The sequence below is a fragment of the Ictidomys tridecemlineatus genome, chromosome 10 (genome assembly GCF_052094955.1).
Source record: "Ictidomys tridecemlineatus isolate mIctTri1 chromosome 10, mIctTri1.hap1, whole genome shotgun sequence".
Classification (NCBI taxonomy): Eukaryota; Metazoa; Chordata; class Mammalia; order Rodentia; family Sciuridae; genus Ictidomys; species Ictidomys tridecemlineatus.
This window is the reverse complement of record NC_135486.1, coordinates 124,586,667-124,608,681: the sequence shown is the minus strand read 5'-3', so window position 1 is coordinate 124,608,681 and position 22,015 is coordinate 124,586,667. Positions and strand designations below refer to the sequence as shown.

Sequence of the window (22,015 nt, the reverse complement as noted above, 5' to 3'; positions counted from 1 at the left end):
GTGGCAACGCGACTCAGCTCTGGGGGAGGGGTAACTCAGCTCTGGATTTGCCTCCCTGCCCCCCACAGCCCGGACCTGGCGCCACGTGGGGCGCAGGGGGCACTGTGCCAACCTCCCGCAGCCCCGCAATGCGAAAAGGAGGGGCGGGGTCTGGATAGGGGCGGGGCTAACCCAGGGGGTGGAGCGAGAGCAGGGACTGACTGACTCCGCCGGGGCTCGGGGACTGCAGGCAGGGAGGCCACCGCCAGTCAGTGGGTCTGCGAGTCCCTCGAGTAGTCAGCCTGTGACTCCTCCTCCCCCTTGGCCTTCACAAGAGCCAGCCCACGGCGGGAGCCCGAACGTTAGTGAAAGCGGCTTCAGCCAATGCCCGCCACGCCGAGGGCCGGCGGACGCAGGCGGGGCCGAGAAGAGCTGTCCGCGCGCTGGTGGTGCTGAAAAGGGCGCTCCCTAAGCGTGGCGAGGGAGACCAGTTGAAGCTGCCTGGCAGCTGGCCGGGGTCGTGTTGTAAGAGGAAGGGTCTCTCCTTTCCAGGTCACCCCTTAGACGTTTCACAAACATGGAAACTCGCCGTTTTCCTGCGGGAGGGGAAGGCCCATCTCATCTGAGTTTTTCTGTAAAATGCAAAGGGGAAAGTCCAATGGGGGATCGAGTCATGGACAGAGGGCATATTGGAGGACCAAACAGGTGCGAACCAAGCTGTGCCGCTCCTTGGCGCCCTGGGAAGAGGAAATTCAGATTCCAGATGTGCTGGAATGGCGGGGGGAGGGGGCCTAATTACTGCTGGGACTGGAGAGTTTCCTTTGCCTCCCCTAGGGGCCGCGGGAGTGAGTATTACGGTCTTGGCTCCTGATCCCTCCTTCCACCATCTGCACTTCCTCCTCCTCCCTCCTCCGCAAATAAATCCCAGGCCCCTCCCTTCTCCCGTCCCCAGGATCTGACGTGGGCTCGACACCTTTCTCAGCTTCTCCCTCCCGCAGCTTCAGTGCCCGAGCTTCGGCTCTCGGGTTCCGCAACCCCTTCCCCTCCCCGACAAGCCCCGCTAGAGCCCCGTAGGGACCCTCCCCATCCTCAACCCCACCCTAGACCCCCCGGAAGCTGTATTTCCCCTTCCCACTCCCCCGCTTGGGATACAGCCAGCCCGGTGGACCCAGGCGCCCGAACAAGAGGGTAACCTTCGGCCCTCTCGGCCCCACCCCCTCCAGCCGGAGCCGCGCCCCCCTCTACCACGGATCTAGGAGCAGAGGACAGAGATTAAGCAAAAAGGGGTGGACTCCAGGCAACCTCTAGCCCAATTCTGTCCCTCCATCTCAAGGAGGAGAGAAATTGTCTTCCATTGCTGACCCCCAGCAGGAAAACAAAATTAAGGAGAAAGATAAAAGGACACGGAGGAAAAGTGGCAACTAGATTATTTAGGAGAGGCACAGAGGAGAGAAATTGGGGTGAGTCGCCATGGGGACTCCCAAGGCCCAGCACCCACCGCCTCCCCAGCTGCTGTTCCTAATTCTGCTGAGCTGTCCCTGGATTCAGGGTAAGGACAAGAGGGGGTGGGGGTGGACTCTGGGAAGGTCCCCAGCAGAGTCCTCCACCTTCTTTCTCTGAACATCTTGCGTCTTCTGAGCTGGGGGGGGGAGGGGAGGGGCACAACTGATTGGGAAGGGGCAAGCCAGAGCTTTCCGGCTAGTACCTTAGTCCCTTAACCCTCAATGTTGAGGAGGTGGGGAAATGAACAAGGGAAGCTTTTAGTAGCATCTTAGGGGTTAACCACGGGAAAGAGGGCTGGGGAAGTTGGGGGGATGTCTGCGGAGGCGGCAGAAGCATGCAGGGTACCTGGGTGGGAGATGGAGGGGCTGGGAGAGACGCCAGTTGCTGCACACACAAATGTTCTTGGACATATGGACAAAAACAGATGAACAGAGAGGCATAGTGAGAGACCAGATATTCATATTCAGTCCCCTACTTCGCTCTGACCCCCAGTCAGATTCTAGGGAAAGAGGCAGCGACTGCAGAGAGAGAGAGAGAGAGAGAGAGAGAGAGAGAGAGAGAGAGAGAAGACAGCTACACTGCAGAGACAGAAACCCAGAGAGAAAACTGGGCATTGCGGAAGCAAGGGCTGCAAGGTGCCGCCAGACCCTTCACAGAGCCCCAGGGTTGGGGAGAGTGCCACTGAGAAGTAAGAAAGGCAGCCTCAAAGCCCCTGCTTGGCCCTGTCGGCGCTGTCCAGGGTTCACAAGAGCTGATATGCTCATGAAGGCCCACACAGCCCTGGCAGTGGAGAGAGAGGAGGTGTAGGAGTGTGAGGGGCAGCTGGCAGCTGGGAGTTTCTCCCCTGATCTTGGCTCTCAGCCCAGTCTGGGACCCTCTGAGCCCGTGCAGGCCCATCTGACAAGGAAGCTCTGGAAAAGATCTCTCTGGAGAAGGAAGGGATGTGGGGGAGTGGAGAGGCTCACACAATTTCACTTCCTAGGTCTGCCCCTGAAGGAGGAGGAGGCGCTGCCAGAGCCTGGAAGTGAGACCCCCACAGTGGCCTCTGAGGCCCTGGCTGAGCTGATCCATGGGGCCCTGCTGAGAAGGGGCCCAGAGATGGGCTATTTGCCGGGTGAGGCCTGAAAATGGGCAGAAATGACATAAAGGCAAAGTGAGAGACATTGGCTTGGGAAGATGGGAGCCAGGACCTAGAAAGAGAAGCAGACAAAGAGAGACTGCAGAGACCCCCCCGAAAGATGAGTGAAACTCAGAGACAGGCAGTTGAAGAAAAAGTCAAAACTTGGCATTGACAAAAGCAGAGAAATAGAAACAGGACGATTAAGAGACAGAAAAAAGACACACAGAAAGATAGATGGAATTCAGAGAACTGGAGTTAGAGAAATGGTAGAACAGAAAGAGGAAATACAAACACTAGCAGATTCCAGTAGATCCAGGATCGTAAAACCAGAGAACATTAGTAATACTAATCAGAAATAAAGAGCTCCAGAGAGCAAGACAGAGAAGAGAGAAAGGGGTAACCGAGAGAACCAGACTTGAATGGGGGACAGGGAGAAGCGCTGGGAGACTAAGGGGGGCGGGGCCTGGGTGGAGAGAGAAAGAAGGGTCAGCTGTGAAAACTTGGGAAGAGGTGGGGAGTTTGGGTGGGCAAGGTTAAGGGTGGGGGCTTTACTTTATGGTGGAGTCCCTTAGGGTTCATTACGGGAACCCCTGTTTCCCTCAGCCTTGCTCCTGCCCACCTCCCAACATCCTCCCACCCCCCACAGCACCCCACCCTTCCACCAGCCAATTTGCTGCTCCTGTGCCTGACTTCCCTTGTACTGTCCCAGGATCTGATCCAGACCCCACACTAGCCACCCCTCCAGCCGGCCAGACACTTGCAGCACCCTTCCTGCCACGGGCCACAGAGCCGGGGACAGGGCCTCTGACAACAGCTGTAACCCCTAAGGGGGTCAGGGGGGCAGGCCCCACCGCGCCGGAGCTACTGACCCCGCCCCCAGGAACTACGGCCCCACCCCCTCCCGGCCCCGCCTCCCCAGTCCCGCCCCTCGGGCCTGAGGGAGGAGAGGAGGAGACCACCACTACCATCATCACCACGACAACTGTCACCACTACAGTCACCAGCCCAGGTGAGGCCATGGAAAGGGGATGGGGGTAATGTCTAGGAGCACGGATGTGGGAGAGGAAGATGCCAGGATGGATGGGGAAAGGTCGTCTGGAGTATGTGGATGAAGGGGCTCTGGGTCCAGATGGGAGAGGAGCTTCTGCTTAATAATGACAAAAGCTAATATTTATATACACTTACTATGTGCCAGGTGCCATTCTATGTCTTCTGTCTATATTACAGTTGGGGAAAGGAGCTCTCAGTACAGGTGGGAGAGGGAGCATTGAATAAAGATGGTGAGGGATGCTGGGGAGAAGACAGATGAGGACCTGTGGAGTTGTTCAGCTGGGAGGGCAAGAGCACAGGGCCTCTCTCAATCCCAGCCACTTATATCTCTTTAGTTCTGTGTAATAACAACATCTCCGAGGGTGAAGGGTACGTGGAGTCTCCAGATTTGGGGAGCACTGCCAGCCGCACCTTGGGGCTCCTAGACTGCACATACAGCATCCATGTCTACCCTGGCTACGGAATTGAGATCCAGGTAACTGGACCTAAGGCGTATTACTGTGAAACTTCCAATCCCTTTTCTCTGGTCTCAGTGGTGTGCATCATTTTAGCTGGGAAGCCAGAAAACCAGTATTCTGACTCAGATGGGCCTATTTTCTGACTCAGATGATCTCAAAAACCCTTCTAGAGTTCTTCAAAATGGGCAACATCCCTGTGGTCTGGGTGGGGTCGCTACAGACTGGGAAAGGGAAGGCAAGGGGAGAGGGCTTAGGGAGCCACTTCCCCAGGCTGACATGCCCTGGCCTGTGACTGGCTTTTCTAGGTGCAGACACTGAACCTGTCTCAGGAGGAGGAACTCTTGGTGCTGGCTGGTGGGGGGTCCCCAGGACTGGCCCCCCGACTCCTTGCTAACTCCTCCATGCTGGGAGAAGGACAGGTCCTTCGAAGCCCAACCAATCGACTGCTCCTGCACTTCCAGAGTCCACGGGTCCCAAGGGGTGGTGGCTTCAGAATCCACTATCAGGGTGAGGAGTCTGGGGATGCTGGTGGAAGGGCAGGGGCCACATTGGGTATAAGGGACATCTCTGGTGGCCTCCTAAGCAGAGTATTGAGGAGGAGGTTTCCTCTTGACTAGGACCCTAGGTGGGCAGAGTCCTCAGAAAGACCCATGCACACTTATCTCACACACTGACAGATATGTGCCTAGGTGTGCACATATCCAAGTAGCAATTGATCCATTCAACTTAGGGGAAAGAATGAATGAATCAGGTATAAATCTGAATTTAAGGAACTTGGAATCTGTCTAGAGAGATAGATAAGTAATCAGAGTTATTATGATTCAATGAAATAAGGGTTATGATGGAGATAGGAGAAGCAAATATCAAAAGACCTAGAGCAGGATGACTAAGCTAGGACCCACCAGATGGGTTAGCAAGGGGACAGGTGAAGGAAGAAAAAGAGGGAGACAACTGTCTTTGAAAATAGATGAATGTAAAAATACACCCCAGGATTCAGAGAGGAGAGAAAATTGACCTCTAGAGAAGATGAAGTCATTTAACATGGAAGATAGAATTGTTCTAGCTGTCTGACCTGAGACAATTTACTTAAACATTCTGTGATTCATGGTCTCATCTGAAAGATAGGGATCAGAAAATTTAACACACAATATTATTGGAAAGATCCAGTGAGTTGATATGAATACTTATAACAGTGTCTGGTACACAGTGCGAGCTCAAAAACATCAGTCATTTCCAGGTGCAGTGCCATACTCCTGTAATCCCAGCAATTTGGGAGGCTGAAGCAGGAGGACTCAAGTTCAAGGTCAGCCTCAGCAATTTAGCAAGGCCCTAAGCAATTTAGTGAGACCCTGTCTCAAAAAATAAAAAGGGCTGGGGATGTGGCTCAGTGGTTAAGTGCCCCTGAGTTCAATCCCCAATACCAAAAAAAAAAAAAAAAAATCAGTCATTACTATTATAGTCAAAGCACTAAAAGTGGAAAGGGAGAAATGGGTTAAGAGACCAGGTTGGAATCAGGTTGGGTTCAGATCATAAAGGGCCTTATCAGCTCATAAGGAATTGAGACCACTTTAACCTGCAAGTGAGAGGGAAACACTAGAAACATTTTAAGCAGGGAAATGACAGTCTCATGTTTGTGATCTAGAAAGTTCCATCTGACCTCTGGGAGCAAAGATAGAGAATATATCATGTGTGACTGCATTCTTGAGTATCCATCCACAGATCTCCTATACATGTGGCATCCATGCTAACCTGTGTCTACAGGGACCTTCCCACAGTGCAAGTGTATGTTCTAGCATACAAGAACGCACCAGGCAAAGGTCTCAGCCAGTGTCCCCATTCCAAACACTGCTGTCTTATTCAAGTTCCCTCCCTGTGCTCCTCAGGAACAGAGAGAGAACTGTCTGTTAGACCAATTCCACCATCATATCATTTCATGGCTTTGCCTGGGTGCATGTACCATACGTACCTTATGAGCTTTGCTGACCCCAGATACTTTGTACATCTTACAGGACATAACCTACATCCCTTCCTTATGTCCTCTGCACAGGACCTGCCCCAGGGCACATTGTGCAAGGTAGAAGCATCCACCACCACCAGACCTATTTGTGGAGAGATCAGGGAGCTAGGGCACATACTTGGTGGTAGGAATTCGGTTACTGGGGAACAAGAGCACACCAAAGATGTTACAAAAATGGCTCCCCAGTGGCTCCTTTAAACATCCACTTCCCAGGAGCTTTGAAAATAGGACTCTTTAGGCTAAATGGAACATTTGGGGAAGCAGGGCTATTGCATAAATTGGCCTTCATTACCTGCCTCCATCTTCCCTGCTTTGCAATTCCTCCAGGCACCTCTGGGAATGAGGCCCTGTTTAAGTCCTTCCCTAACTGCATTAACTGGGGCCTGTAGTCCAGAGTGGCCTCATTATCAATTCCAAAAGGGTCAAAGGCTTTATCACCCTTCATCCAAGTCCATCAGACTTGCCGTGTAGCTGGGTATGGTGGTGCATGCTATAATCCCAGCAACTCAGGAGGCTGAGGCAGGAAGTTCAAGGCCACCCTCAGCAATTTAGTAAGCCCCTAAGGAACTTAGTGAGACCCTTTCTCAAAATTAAAAAAATAAATAAATAAAAAGGGCTGGGGATGTAGCTCAGGGGTTAAGCACCCCTGGGTTCATTTCCCAGTACCCTCCCCCACAAAAAAAAAAAAACCTAAGTACAAACCCCTTTTACCTACCATTGTTTCATTTACTCCTAAGAGCAACCCTGGGAGTTGACACTGTCAGTTCAGTCTCTCAGGAAAGAAGGTTTGTATGAATTTGTCACCCACCTGCAAGTTCATCACAGAGTCAACAATTAGATCTCTAAATTCTTGACTCTCAATCATACATTAATCGAGGCTAAGGGAGAGGTGGCTAACATTTTCTGAGTGCCAGGGGCTTTGCATGTATCTTTTATCTAATTTTCAAGCCAGTCCTCACTGTTAACAATTATTACCATTAATGAGTGAGAAGCCCCCAGCGGTGAAGTCACTTGCTCAGTCATATAGCTCTAAGCTGTGGAGCTAGAACAGGAACCCAGGTCAGCCAGTCTCCAAATTGATCAGTTAGACTAGGTTTTTTGTCTCTATAAATAAGACTTGACTCAGGCTGGGGTTGTGGCTCAGTGGTAGAGCGCTTGCCTCGAACATGTGATGCACTGGGTTCGATACTCAGCACCACATAAAAATAACTAAAATAAAGATATTGTGTCCATGTGTAACTAAAAAATATAAGAAAAAAAGACTTGACTCAGTCTCATAGTAACAATAGACAATGGCTAATATGATGGTAAAATTTGAATATGAAATTGTGTACAGGCAAGAGAGAAAGTAAATATTGGAGGCAAGAGGGGTCAGGAAGTCTTCCTGGAAGGGGTGGTACTTAAGTTAGTTTTTCTTTTTTTTTTTTTTTTTTTGGTAACAGAGATTGATCCCAGGGGCACTTAACCACTGAGCCACATCCCCACCCTTTTTATTTTTTAGTCTGAGACAGGGACTCACTAAGTTACTGAGGTCCTCACTAACTTGCTGAGGCTGACTTTGAATTTGGGATCCTCCTGCCTCAGCCTCCTGAGCCACTGGGATTATAGGTATACACCACCACAGCCGACTTAAGTTACTCTTTGAAAGATAAGAGCCCAGAATGGGCTTTGTAGTAGGGGCACAATTGTGAGCAAAAATATGGTGGTGAGACAGTAAAGAATCACAAAGGTGTTGAAAAGGACACCCGGGTCTCAAGTGCTGACCCAAAAGTGCTGAGCGGGATGCAGCCATGGAAGGGGTTTGAATGTCAATCCAAAGCATCCGGACTTGATTCTGTTGGTCACGGAGACCAATACAGAATCTAACAACTATGAAAGCCACTGTGTTCTAAAAGATGGTTTTTATAACTGTCTATCTCAGTAGACTGTAGATTCCTGAAGGGCAAGGACTGGATCTTTTTTCTCCTCCTCTCTGTCCCCACAACCTGGCCAAGAAAGAGCTTACTGAATTTTGAAATATGGAGGGGTAGGTCTCTTACAGACTCACTGAAGGCTGGAGAGTCAAGAAAGGCAAGAGCTCAGGCAGGCAAACTGGCATCTCCCAAGCCCTCTGCTCACCAGAGACTGCCCCTCCAGCTTTGGCTCACTTCCTCCAGGAAGCCCTCCTTGATGATCTCTGCTAAGTTCCTGTCAGGATCAGATTCAGAATAATTGACTAACAACTGACTTTCTATTGAATTCTATTATATTCTTGCTTCTGTGAGAATTTCAAGTGACTTTTAAAAAGAATGCAAGCAACACAATTATATAGAATAAGTAAGGAGAAAACAGCATCAGAGAATGATTATTAGAGTTAAAAAAAAAAATAGGCCAGGCATGGTGGCACATGCCTGTAATCAAAGTGACTGCAGAGGCTGAGGCAAGTGGATAGCAGGTTCAAGGCCAACTTAAACAACTTAGGAAGACCCTGTCTCAAAATTAAAAGTTAAAAGGATTGGGCCAGGTGCTAGCACATTTCTATTATCCCAGCAACTGAGGAGGCCGTGACTAGAGGATCACCAAGTTTGAGGCCAGCCTTAGCAACTTAGCAAGTTCCTGTCTCAAAAGGAAAATAATTTTTTAAAGGGCTGGGAATGTAGCTAAGTGGTACAGTATCCCTTGGTTCAATCTCCAGTACCAGAAAAAAAAAAAAAAAAACAGAACAAAAACGTGAGTTGACAAGTCAGTGTTGCTAAGGACAAGCCTTAATCTTGTTCCCAGCTTTCTGGTAGCTAGTGCAAAAAGGGAAGTTAGGCAGTTCTTACTACAAGAAAGGAAAACCAGATTTTCAAAGAAAGCAAAGCTTTCCATAGCACTTCATTTTCATTAGAGAATGTGTTCAGGGAACACTGAGTATAAAGATCTTTAATAAAAAAAATTAATAAAAAAATTAATAAAAAAAAGATCTTTAATGACCAAATAGTCAAGATTCTTAAAGAAATTTCATGTCAATTAGTAACTTGGAGCCTCAATTTCCACATCTGGAAAATGGGTAACACAGTTTCTCTTGTCTACCTCAAAAGTACTGCATGTAGTTACTTGGGAAGCTAAACAAGCTCTGCAAATATTGTTTATTATTCTTAGAGCTGGATGGAGTCTGGAATAGTCAGTTGATTTGCCTGAGGCCACATAGCCAGTGGGTCCAGAATAACATCTTTGTTTTTTAATCTTTGATTTTTTATTCCAATTTGTTATATATGACAGCAGAATGTATTACAGTTCATGTTACACATATAGAGAACAATTTTTCCTATCTCTGGTTGTATACAAAGTATATTCACACCATTCATGTCTTCATACATGTACTTAGGGTAATGACGTCCACCTCCAGAATAACATCTTTGAGCCTCAGTTACCTCATCTATAAAATGGAGGCCAAAATGGGTAAATTACAAAGATCAGAGGAGAGAAGAGCTGTTGAAATGGCTTCTTCATGAGACAGGGAACCTGTATAAGGAGCTCATATTCTTCAGTGTGGACCCCAGTATACAGCCTGTCTGTGTCTCCTGGGAAAGTGCTGGGGGACTGCTGTAGAGGGTGGCATGAACAATGGATTCTCCTTCTCCCTGTTCTTCCTGGTTCAGCCTACCTCCTGAGCTGTGGCTTCCCTCCCCGGCCGGCCCATGGGGACGTCAGTGTGACAGATCTACACCCTGGTGGCACTGCCACCTTCCACTGTGATTCCGGCTACCAGCTGCAGGGTGAGGAGACTCTCATCTGCCTCAATGGCACCCGGCCAGCCTGGAATGGAGAGCCCCCTAGCTGCATGGGTGAGTCTCTGCCATAATAGTTGATGGCTTCTTTTCTGGGAACCTCATTGGGAGAGTCCGTTTGTAGAAGTCTCTGTCTTCAGGAAAAACTCATCCTGAAGGGTTTTTTTTTTTCTAAAGAGTCCCTCTCCTTTGGCATCCCTCGAGAGTTCTTCCCACTGAGGATTCTATCCTTAGAACCTCCATTCTTGGGTATTCCCCCTCTTGGGATGGCTCTTCTTTCTTTTGGAGAGCCCTCATCCTAGAGGAAACCAATCTTGGGGTCCATCTCTGGTGGTTCTCTCTCCTGGAGAGTCTTCCTCCTGTGATCTCCCATCCTGTGGTGTCCTTATTTTGGGAATTCCCATCATGAATGTCTCTCATCTGGGAGTTTCAATTTGGGGGAGTCCCATAACTCACAGTCACAGGGTGGTCCTGTTCAGGGAATCTTCATTTTCGCAGACTCTTCGTTCTGGAGGTCGTCCAACCCAGGAGAGTCCATCCAGTGGGGGAGGGGTTCTATTTCAGGTCTGGTTCCCCTCCTCAATGATGCCCTGGAGAAGGTCCCGCCCCCTGGAGTGCATTCATGGGGCAGAGACCATCCCTGGCCCAACCCACAGATGTAGATGCAAAAGCTCTGAAGATGCTCTGAGAAAGGCTGAGGCCCCAAGGAGAAGGACAAGTCACTTAAGCTGGTCTTAACCTGCCCTCCTCTGCCCACAGCATCCTGTGGTGGCATCATCCACAATGCTACACTGGGCCGCATCGTGTCTCCTGAGCCTGGGGGAGCCGCAGGGCCTAACCTCACCTGCCGTTGGGTCATTGAAGCAGCTGAGGGACGCCGGCTGCACTTGCACTTTGAGAGGGTCTCGCTGGATGAGGACAATGACCGGTGAGGGTCTGGGCCTTGAATCAGAGGTCCCTACCTGGGGGAAGTAGGGAGGCTACGGTGGGGAGTCAGATCCGAGCTGGATCCATGTTGAAATATGTGTGAAACAGAGTTGAATCCTAACCATTTCTTAGGGAATGTAGCTGGGCAACCTTGGATGAATCAGCTAACTTCTGTAACTCAATTTTTTATCTGTAGAATAGAGATGGTATCACTCTACAGGCATAATTAATAAATTAATTAAGATATGCAAAGTAGCTGGGCACAGTGGCACACACCTGTAATCCCAGTGGCTTGGGAGGCTGAGGCAGGAGGACCACAAGTTCAAAGCCAGCCTCAGCAATTTAGTGAGGCTCTAAGTAACACAGTAAGACCCTGTCTCTAAGTAAAATGAGGCTCGGTGGTTCAGCGCCTGTGGGTTCAACTCAGTGGTTAAGCACCCCTGTGTTCAATCCTCAGAGAGAGAGACAGACACACAGTCAGAACTTGGGATGGTGATGCCTAGGACACAATAAGCACTATAATATGAAAGTGTTTGCTCTCATCGTCTTCATTATCATTCTTTATCTAATACCCTGATATCCCAGCTCTGCCACCACTTGCTCTGTGCTCTTGGGCAGATTACTTAATTTGTATGCCTCCATATCCTCCTCTATAAAATGAGGGATAATAATGGTATTTGACTCAAGGGTTCTTATGAAAATTAAACAAGATAAAATGCATAAGGGCTTAGAAGAATGCATGGCATATGGTTAATGTTTGATAATAGTGGCTGTAAAGATAAGCTTGGAGAGCAGATAAGAGGTGGGGCAGCTGCTGATGTTCCTGGCCACCTTTTGTTCATCCCAGGCTGATGGTGCGCTCTGGGGGCAGTCCCCTATCTCCTGTGATCTATGACTCTGACATGGATGATGTCCCAGAGCGTGGTCTCATCAGTGACGCCCAGTCCCTCTACGTGGAGTTGCTCTCAGAGACACCTGCTAATCCCCTGCTGCTCAGCCTCCGATTTGAAGGTAATAGTCTCACTTCCCCACTGGACTCTAACTTCCGCACCTTCTCTTTATGGCATAAGCACATACTCCCTCCCTGCTCATCTCGGTAGTTAGATCCCTGAAAAATGATTTGTCTTTCCACCCCAAAACTACAAGGATCCCTTCATAAGAATCCCATCTCACTGGGCACGGTGGCACACACCTGTAATCCCAGCAGCTCGAAAGGCTGAGGTAGGAGGATCATGAGTTCAAAGCCAGCCTCACGAGACCCTATCTCTAAATAAAATATAAAACGGAGATGTGGCTCAATGGTTGAGTGCCCCTGAGTTCAATCCCCAGTACCCCTACCCCCTCAAAAGGATCCCTTCTCATTCCCCGAGGTAGCCTTTTCTGATTAAGCTTCATGTATGGCTGGACCCAGTTACACAGCCAAGGAACCAGTTATCTCAGTCTCTCGGTTCTTTGCTATTTTGCATTGGCTTCATTCTCAGGCAGGCTTTCCCTGTGATGGACCTAGCTGCAGACTTTCATACTGCCTACCTAGTAACTCCATCAGAGAAAGTGGAAGCTCATATCTTTCCTGAGAGCTTCAGAACAATGCCAGAAAAGGCCCTCATTGACCTGGTTAAGGTCCTGTGCCTTTGCCTGAGCCAATCACTGTGGCTAAGGGCAGATGGTGTTATGATTGACAGATTAGCCTCATGTGGCCATTTCTGGTTGGCTCCAACTGAACTGCTTGGGCTGGAAGGCATGTTTTTCAAAATGAAAATAAAGGTGACTTTAAGAGAAAAAGGAGGAACGGGGTTCTGGACAGGTAGAAATAAGGTCGGTGGCTGGCCATGGGAGAAGAGGCATTTAATCTTGGCCTTAAAGGACGGAAGGTAATTTAGAAGAAGCTGGAAGAAAAAGCAGCTCAGGTGAATGGGATAGTGGGGACAAAGGGGAGGAGGTAGAGAAGTGCTTGGTATGTTTGGGAAACAGGATTTCGAGGTGGCTGCAGCAGAAGATTTCTCTGAACAGTATCAGGAGAGAGATAAAGAGAAATGCTCAGAGATGTGGGGGACTAGTTTCTAGTATGAATCATGAGAGAAATGGAATTGGCACTGGCCCTGATGGATCAGTAAGATTTGGACATGATTCCTTATCAGTTCAAGTAACATTGAAATAAAACAGTGAATCTGCAGGGAAAAGAAAAATACAGGATAGATTGTGAAAGTACTGAAGTGCAAAGATCTCTGTCTTTTGGTGACAGTCTCCAGCTGTGAGGCCTGCCTCCACAGATGTGAACCACTGTTGTTTCGTGAGAGTCAGATCCCCCATCTGTATCACAAGGCTCTGACATCATACCTCACAGGTAGTTTTGCAGCTGTCAGGTGGACAGAAACAAGAATGTCCTACAAATATTCCTTTTTGCTGACTTAGTCCAAAGTAAAAACTGAGCAGCTTTTGCCTTAGCTGCAATTTTGGATTCTAGCAACAGCATGGATGATCAGAATCCAACTGTTATTTTTGAGAAGAGAACACACCTACGCAAGCCTGTTCCCCACCCCCACCCACTTGCAATTCCAAGAGCCACGTGTCTGTGGCTGGGAACCAAACCATCTGGGTTGGAGACTTGGTGCTGCCATTACCTGCTGAGTGAGTGACCTTGGGCATGTGGCTGTGTGGCCGTGGACCTCCTCATCTGTAGAATAGTGGCTGGGATTTGACTAGTCTAGGGTTTCCCTCCAAAGGCCATTGAGGTAGTATAAATGTGTGAGTGAAGAATGTTCTGGGTTTTGACACTGGGGACTAAAAGCTAAGCTCAAGAGCAGTTCATTTTTAAAAAAACCCACTGAGTGGCCAAACACCTGAATTCAGTCCCAGTTCCCAGATCGAGGTCTGAGGCCTATCCTAATGCTTAAATTTATTTTATTTTCCTTTCCTTTCTTTGTGGTGCTGGGGACAGCACCCAGGTCCTCACACATGCTAGGCAAATGCTCTATCCCTAAGCCACATCTCCAGCCCACTCACTCTTAATGCTTAATTTTTGTGATGGATTCCTCCCTAGCCTTTGAAGAGGATCGCTGCTTCGCCCCTTTCCTGGCACATGGCAACGTTACTACCACAGACCCTGAGTACCGCCCAGGGGCACTGGCCACCTTCTCATGCCTCCCAGGATATGCTCTGGAGCCCCCAGGCCCCCCCAATGCCATCGAATGTGTGGACCCCACAGAACCTCACTGGAATGACACAGAACCAGCCTGCAAGGGTGAGCCCTCCACACCCTACAAGGTCCTTCAGACTACCCCCTGAACCAGGGTCCCCAAGAAGTCCATTTGGGAAGGAGACCTTGCATATTCAAACCTAGTAAAGCCAAGCCCTGAGGAAATTCCTGTGCTCTCAGAGGCTGTTTTCTAGGCTGAATAATTGACAGGCTTGGGACCAAATTCAGAGCTCATAAACCCAGATGTCTTCAGCAGCTGGAACCAGAGTTGGACTGAGTTATGGATTGGGTGTCTAAGTTTGTGAGTGTGCAGGGTTAAGAGCAAGGCTGAAGATTGGGTACAAGATCTAGATGTGACAAGAAACAGGTGGGTCATCGATACTGGGAAACATGAGTGATCTGGTGGTGCACACCCCTGGGAGTGGTGAGGACCTTTGCAAATGGAGACTGTGTGCCCTTGTGGGTCCTAAACCTCACACCTCTTCTGCCCTAAGCCATGTGTGGAGGGGAGCTGTCAGAGCCAGCTGGTGTGGTCCTCTCTCCCGACTGGCCCCAGAGCTACAGCCCCGGCCAGGACTGCGTGTGGGGCATGCACGTCCAGGAAGAGAAGCGCATCTTGCTCCAAGTTGAGATGTATGTTTGGGTCCTGAAGAGGGTATGATGGGGGTGGGCTCCCTAAGCAGGGCACTAGCATCCTGAACCTGGCTGGTTCTTCCATGTCAACATGGATTATGGTCCTGTGAAAGAGACCACTGAGGGTTCAGGATGGGATGGGAAACCTAGGGCCAAATCACTTATTAGCCAGGTGACCTTGGACAACTAGAGGGGTAATGCAGCCCTCCTCAAGGGCTCTGCCTGGTGTCTGTCACTCTGGAGGTGTCTGAGGCTGCCCTGGAGCTATTTCCAGAGACCCAGGCCCAGACTGTTGGATCATCACCGGCACCCAAGGTGGGTGTGGGTGCGGGGAGAATCCAGTGAGCTGATTTGGTATGAGGTGGTCTTGTGAATGGACAGAACCAGAAGTGGGTGTAGCCCCCGAAGCAGGTACTTAGGCCCACCACGAGGATTGAGGGGTAGCAAAGAGTGTGGTCTGTGATTCATCATAGCTGTAGCTGGGCGTCCCACGGTGATGGAGGAGGGACTGGAGAGTGGGGGAGGGACTGGAGAGTGGGTGGAACTAGTAATGAGCAAGGTTGGGGATTTGGAAGAGGGAAATGGGAGAAGCCATAGAACAGGTGGGACCTAGAGTGACTAGCATAGAAGAAATTCAAGATTGCTCAAAACTAAGTCTGTGCCAGACCTGGGAGAGGGGACTATGCGGCAGGGCTGGAAAGTAGGCGGATTACCAATGAACAAAGTTAGGGATTGGGCAGAACCAGATGGGAGGGACCAGTCGTTGCTCCATCTTATATTCTGATCCCATTCCCTGCAGCTTGAATGTGCGTGAAGGGGACATGTTGACACTTTTCGATGGGGATGGTCCCAGCGCCCGTGTCCTGGCTCAGTTGCGGGGACCTCAACCACGTCGTCGCCTCCTCTCCTCTGGGCCCGACCTCACACTCCAATTCCAGGCACCTCCTGGGCCCCCAAATCCGGGCCTGGGCCAGGGCTTTGTATTACACTTCAAAGGTACACAGGGATAGGGACCCCAAGATGGGTAGAGTTCTGGGAGGTGTGAGGGCACTGGGGTCAAGGCATCCAGGCTGAATCAAAGGGCAGCCCCCAAACTCAATCTCTCCCCTGCAGAGGTCCCGAGGAATGACACTTGCCCTGAGCTGCCGCCTCCCGAGTGGGGCTGGAGGACAGCATCCCACGGGGACCTGATTCGAGGCACCGTGCTCACTTACCAGTGTGAGCCTGGCTACGAGCTGCTGGGCTCTGACATTCTCACCTGTCAGTGGGACCTGTCCTGGAGCGCTGCTCCACCTGCCTGCCAAAAGAGTGAGCTAGACCCTGCCCTTGTCCTCTGCGGGCCCCATCCCAACCTCTGGGTTTCTCCCCTTGGCTTGGACCCTGCTCCCTCCCTTTCCTTTTTGGGGTCCCTGTACTGCCTGGGTTCCACCCTTGGCTCCTGCCTGAATCTTCTTCAGGCCCTGCCCCTGTTCAGGTCCAACGCCTCCATTTAGGACCCCTCTGGTTCCTGCTTTTATTTTCTCTGGGCTGCATCTCTCTGTTTCACAGACCAGGACTCTGCCGGGGTTTCCTGAGTTGATTTTATTGTTTGATGGCCCCACCCGCTTCCTCTCTTGATCCCACCTCTGCCTTCCTCTCTTGATCCCACCTCTGCAGAGTCTGAGTCCCACCCCTCCCAGGTTCTGCCTGGGCTCTACCCCATCACCTCTTGGTTCTGTTCTAAGCTGGCCACAGGCTCTCAGTTCCAAACAGATGACATTGTGGGAAGTCCCATTGCTAAGACCAAGGCTTGTCCAAGTACCTGGTTTACTTCAGTGCAGTCACTGAGGCCCTCTGCTGGGTCAGGATTATGGGATTCTGGTCCCTCCCTATCCTGGCCATGCTCTCAGCCTGGGAGGGGGACAGATACCTAAACAACTAAGGACAATATAAAGTAGTAGCCAGAGGGTGACTCGGTCAAGGTACTTACCATCTCTGAGCCTGGGCTTCCTCATGGGTGAGGTGGGAGTCGGGTTGGGAAGAGCATGTGGAGGTCAGGTTTTCACACGGGGCTGTGGGGTAAACTGTGAGTGAGTAGTAGTGGCTTTAAGGATAAAGCAGCTTTGTGGGAAGAGTGGTGGGTTAATTCTCCCAGGGATGGTGCCAATTTCAGAGGAGGTGACATTTAAAGAAGCTGGGAGTGTGCATCTTTTAGAAGAGCAGAAAGGGGTGGCTTTTTTTTTCTTTTTTCTCTTTTTAAATTTCAGACGGAGCCTTGCTAAGTTGCTGAGGCTTACTTTGAACTTGCCATCCTCCTGCCTCAGCCTCCCCAGCCACTGAGATTGCAGGCTTGGGCCACAGTGCCCAGTAAGGGGTAGCATCTTGTCATTTTTTCCAAATTTTGGGAAGCCTGCTACAAAGATGTAGGATTGTTGGTCTTCCACATGGCCCCTAGGACGGTGGAGATGGTGAGATCAGTGGACTGGACACAAGGAAAACTGTCTAGTTGATGTGGCACCCCAGATCTGGAATGCTGGGCATACAGGCTGGGGTGGGCTGGCCCAGCTGACTCAGGAGAGCCTCAAGCTGAGACCCACATCTCTGTATCTCTATCCAGTGCTTCATGGCTGTGTCTCTGAGCAGATTCCAGCTCAGATGAGTCTGCCTAGAGTGCTAAGTTCTGGGCCCCAAGAGAAAGGACAGTGACATTGACTTGTTTGGATTATCTGGGTTAAATATTATGTTTGTAAAATACTTATCAGGGTGCCTGGCACGAGTTTTTATCTACAATAAATGACTATGATTATGATCTTACATAATAGGGTTGTAAACTCAAATGCAAGCAGTATAAGTGAGCAAAGCCACTGGGCATAATGAGAATGTGGGGAGTCAGGTGTGGTGGTACAAGCCTGTAATCCAGGCAACTTGGGAGGATCACAAGTTCAAGGCCAGCCTCAGCAACTTAGCAAGTCCCTAAGCAATTTAGTGAGATACTGTCTCAGAATCGCAGAATAAAAAATAAAGAAGACTTCGGGGTGTAGCTCAGTAGTATAGCCCCTCAATTTAACCCCCAGTACCATAAAAGAAAAAAAAATGAAACTGAGAGATAGGCTGCTGTCCTGCCTGGTGATCTGCCATGCTGGGTTGACAATGCTGGGATTTAGCTGGCATGTTCTGGTGTTGTGATTAAATATTTTGAATTTTACCCCAGGATTGGGTTGCCCAATCACCCTGTTTTCCAAAAAAAAGCCCGAAACATATGGAATTAAATTTTTCTAATTCACGCCCTGTTCCTTCTGAGGAATTCACAGGAGGTGGGAGGGGGTTGTTTAGTGGAGGTGGCCTGACGTACAGGCCTCTCCCAGCCCTAAGTTCCAGGTAGATCTTTTAAGGCCCTCATTCCCCCGATCTTGCTCTTCTGCCACCAGTCATGACTTGTGCTGACCCTGGTGAGATCACCAACGGGCACCGGACGGCCTCAGACGCTGGCTTCCCTGTTGGCTCCCATGTCCAGTACCGCTGTCTGCCAGGGTACAGCCTGGAGGGGGCAGCCGTGCTTACCTGCTATAGCCGAGACACAGGCACACCCAAGTGGAGCGACCGGGTCCCCAAGTGTGCCTGTGAGTCTGGGGAACCTCCAGGAAGGGGGCTGGGTAACTTTGGCAACAGCCTGCAGGCCCTTGCTGGGCCTGCGCAGTAACACCAGTGGCATGTTGACTGGCCTGCTCCCTGCAGTGAAGTACGAGCCGTGCCTGAACCCCGGCGTTCCAGAGAATGGCTACCAGACCTTGTACAAGCATCACTACCAGGCTGGCGAGTCTCTGCGCTTCTTCTGCTACGAAGGCTTTGAGCTCATCGGCGAGGTCACCATCACCTGTGTGCCGGGCCACCCCTCACAGTGGACCAGCCAGCCCCCGCTCTGCAAAGGTGCCTGGGCAGACAGAGCAGGAGGGGCACGTCAGTGTCCAGGGACTGACAGGGCTGGGAAAGTTGGATAGAAAATTCAAGACCAATGGGTAACCCCACTGAGCTCCCTCTTCTCTTCCTGTGGGCTCATCCTCACAGGCATGTCCAGACGTCCTGAGGAAATCTGAGGTCACAGAATTCTCTTAAGGGATGTAGTAGAGGGGGCCTTGGTTTGGAAGTCCTTTGCCCACTCTAGATAGGTCTCAGTGTCCCCATGGCTGACGAATTCTAAAGACCTGGTTGGCTCAGAATGTTCAGGAACCTTGAACCTTAGGGGTCTGGAGAAGGAAGACGGCCCTGCCGGGATCAGTCCTCTCTCCCCCACCAAGGGAGCAAAGGGCAGAGAACCAGGCAGTCCAGCCCAGCCCCACTGGGCTCTGACCCTTTACCCAGCCTCCTTCCCTCCCTGGCTCAGACCCCGTCCCCCTCCCCCTCCTCTCCCTGCAGTGGCCTATGAGGAGCTCCTGGACAACCGAAAACTGGAAGGTCAGTGAGGGCAAGGTGGAGGCCCAGGCCTGGCCAGGTCGGGAGGGCAAGGCAGAGGCCGGGGGTAGAAGGCCAGGCCCCGGAGGGGTGAGGCCCAGGGTTCAGGGCCCAGGGCAGGAGGCTGGGAGAGCCCAGGACTGGGCCCAGCATCTGCTCACTGGCCTCTCCTCCTTCCCCAGTGACCCAGACTACAGACCCATCGCGGCAGCTGGAGGGTGGGAACCTCGCCTTGGCCATCCTGCTACCCCTTGGCTTGGTCATTGTCCTTGGCAGTGGCGTTTACATATACTATACCAAGTAAGTACCCTTCCCAGGGAACTGCCCTCTGGGGCAAATGACATGCATGGAAGGCCAGATGAGAGGAGCTTAAGGTCTCACCTGCTGATAAAACCCTCTCTGTTCCCTCCCTTTTCTAGGCTCCAGGGAAAATCCCTGTTTGGTTTCTCAGGCTCCCACTCCTACAGCCCCATCACGGTGGAGTCAGACTTCAGCAACCCGCTGTATGAAGCTGGGGTGAGCCCCTCCCCTTCCCCTGCAGTGCCACATCTCTCAGCTCCCCCCAGGACTCCATAACCTTCTCTCAAATCTCTGTGATCTCTTTTTTTGGGAACTTTAAACTCAGCTGCCTACAAAAGGCCATGCCAATGAGCAAAGCAAGCTGTGTGTGAACAATAGGGAGTGGTGGGGACTGTGGCCAACTGGAGAAATGGTGCCCATCCAAAGGCTACAGCGATAACCCATAGTGGACACTCAAGCCCAGTTGCCAAATCCTCCAACTGTTCAAGACAACTCAGAAACTCAGATTTTTATGTTGTTTTTTTTAAGACATGAAAGGATGAACCAAACAAATCCATTGTCCAGATTCAGCCTCATTCTCACTTTGTGACCCCCCAGTCCCCTATGATTCAATATTACTTTAAAAACCAAGGGTCTTTCCCCCTCCTCATCCATGCCTCCTCCCATTTTTCCACCCCTTCCCTTCCTTCTCACTTCAACAACTGATCTGATCTCTCTGTCTTCAGGATACACGGGAGTATGAAGTTTCCATCTGAATGCCAAGACTAAGGCTGCAGGACCCAGGACACCCGTTCCCTCCTCATTCAGGGCAGTGGGGAGCACAGGACCTGGTCTCTGGCTCCTGGCTTCCCTCCTCCCTGTTGTGTAAATAATCTCCCTGTCCCACAAGGGGGTTTTGATGGCCCTGGAGACCCTACAGTAAATAAACCAGCATCCTGCCGCCCAAAGGCTCCTTTTCTCAGTTGCCAAACAAGGGGCCTGCCCCCTGCCCCACTGGCTTTTGGACCCTGGGAGGGGAACTCAGTGCCCTTGCAACTCTTGGGACCCCCTCCCACCCAGGGCACCCCTGAAGGACTGCCCCAACTGCTCTACTGTTCCCTTGGCCTTGTAGGCTTCTCTCCTCCCAGATGCCTAACTCCTGGGCCTTGGAGGGTGAGAAGAGGAAGGATGAGGGGGACAGCTGGGCCAAAGCCCCTCCCTGTTCCTGCTGTGTCCCGAACCCACAATTTCTCCACCTTTGCTTCTGGATTTTTGTTTTTGAGCAATAAATGGAAAATCATCACTTGTAACTGGGCTGGTCAGGGGTATGGGAAGGTGGGCCACAAAATATTAGAGATGGTGATGGTGATCTTTCTGGAGAGAGGCTTGGGGAAGGGGAAATATTTGGAAAACAGAAATCAAAACTTGGCAGGTCAATGTCACAGGCACTGGCCTGGCCTCAAAAAGTCCTGACTTTTTGGCTCAGCCTCTGGAAGACTGGCTGGGACTTCTAGATTCTCCAGCAGGCCTTGAAGTTACTGGCAGGTGACAGTAGCTACCCCTCTCTGCTCACTGTAAGGCAGGAGGCAGACAACTCTGTTTGCTTCATGACCGATTTATCTAAACTTCAGTGCCTTTGAGAGTTCATGTAAACCATTACCTCTGCATTTGCAGAATCCCTGCTGTAAAGTGCCTACTTAGCCTGAGTTTATAGGTATCCTTTTCTTCTATAATATCCAATCTACTTTTGAACATTCTAAGCAATTTATAGCATTTTTGTTTTTTGTTTCTATGCTGGCAAACAAACTCAAGGGCTCTACTATGCAAAGCATGCGCTCTACCACTGCGTTACACCCCCAGCCCAATTTTATTTATTGTAGTAAGGGAGACTGAACCCAGGGGCACTATTCCACTGAGATATATCCTAAAGTCTTTTTGTAGAGGATGGCCTCAAACTTGTGATCTTCTTGCCTTGGCCTTCTGAGTGGCTAGGATTTTTTTTTTTTTTTTTTGGTACCAGGGATTGAACCCAGGGGTGCTTTACCACTGAGCGACATTCCCAAGCTCTTTTAATTTTTTATTGTAAGACAGGGTCTCACTAAATTACTCATAGCCTCAGTAAATTCCTGGGGTTGGCTTCAAGCCTGTGATCCTCCTGCCTCAGACTCCTAATTTGCTGGGATTACAGATGTGCACCATCATACCCAGTGGGAGTTGCTAAGATTACAGAAATGTGTCAGCATGCTCAGCTCCCCAGCCCAATTTATAGCCTATTTGTCTAAAGGGCCTTTCTCCAAATTAACTGACTTTTACTAATTAAATTTATATATCTCAGTACAACTGAACATTTTCAGGACACTTAAAAGGATGCTAAAATATTCAAAGAGAGGTGAATGAGACAAACTGATCTTGATAATAGGCTGTTAGCTGTTGAGCCAGCCGGGCACTGTGCTAAGCACTTTGCATTCATTATGTTTTTTAATTCTTATGAGAATCCTGTGAAAATGGTCAACTTATTCCCATTTTTTAGATAATGAAACTGAGGCTCAGGGTGGTCAATCAACTTCTTCAGGAGGCCCAAATAAGTGGCCAAGTTGTGAGTGAAATGTACAAAGCCGCCTGCAGTGCTTTCTGGCTAGTAATGTGTGTGATATGTTCCTGTAGGTGTGAGGC

General features: G+C 50.2%; 1 protein-coding gene across 3 annotated transcripts; it reads left to right on the top strand.

The window, feature by feature from the left end:
- Positions 1-937: 937 nt before the first annotated feature.
- Positions 938-20,652, top strand: Sez6l2 (seizure related 6 homolog like 2). Of its 3 annotated transcripts, XM_078024076.1 has the most exons (18): positions 938-1,528; positions 2,465-2,596; positions 3,312-3,611; positions 3,988-4,127; positions 4,416-4,617; positions 9,751-9,936; positions 10,639-10,807; positions 11,654-11,817; positions 13,847-14,047; positions 14,497-14,635; positions 15,435-15,631; positions 15,749-15,943; positions 18,043-18,234; positions 18,350-18,541; positions 19,028-19,066; positions 19,246-19,363; positions 19,483-19,579; positions 20,089-20,652. In XM_078024076.1, the coding sequence occupies exons 1-18, from the start codon at positions 1,450-1,452 to the stop codon at positions 20,116-20,118; spliced, it is 2,772 nt and encodes a 923-aa protein (XP_077880202.1). In that variant the 5' UTR covers positions 938-1,449; the 3' UTR covers positions 20,119-20,652. The 3 variants fall into 3 exon arrangements, with proteins under 3 accessions (XP_077880202.1, XP_077880204.1, XP_077880203.1); XM_078024078.1 differs by lacking the exon at positions 2,465-2,596; XM_078024077.1 differs by lacking the exon at positions 19,028-19,066.
- Positions 20,653-22,015: the final 1,363 nt, after the last annotated feature.

Bases quoted from the DNA above. Each gene is read 5' to 3' on its own strand.
- Sez6l2 (XM_078024076.1), top strand. From the start codon at position 1,450: ATGGGGACTCCCAAGGCCCAGCACCCACCGCCTCCCCAGCTGCTGTTC. The intron at 11,818-13,846 runs GTAATAGTCTCA...ATTCCTCCCTAG, and splicing joins GCTCAGCCTCCGATTTGAAG to CCTTTGAAGAGGATCGCTGC. The intron at 14,636-15,434 runs GTATGTTTGGGT...CATTCCCTGCAG, and splicing joins ATCTTGCTCCAAGTTGAGAT to CTTGAATGTGCGTGAAGGGG.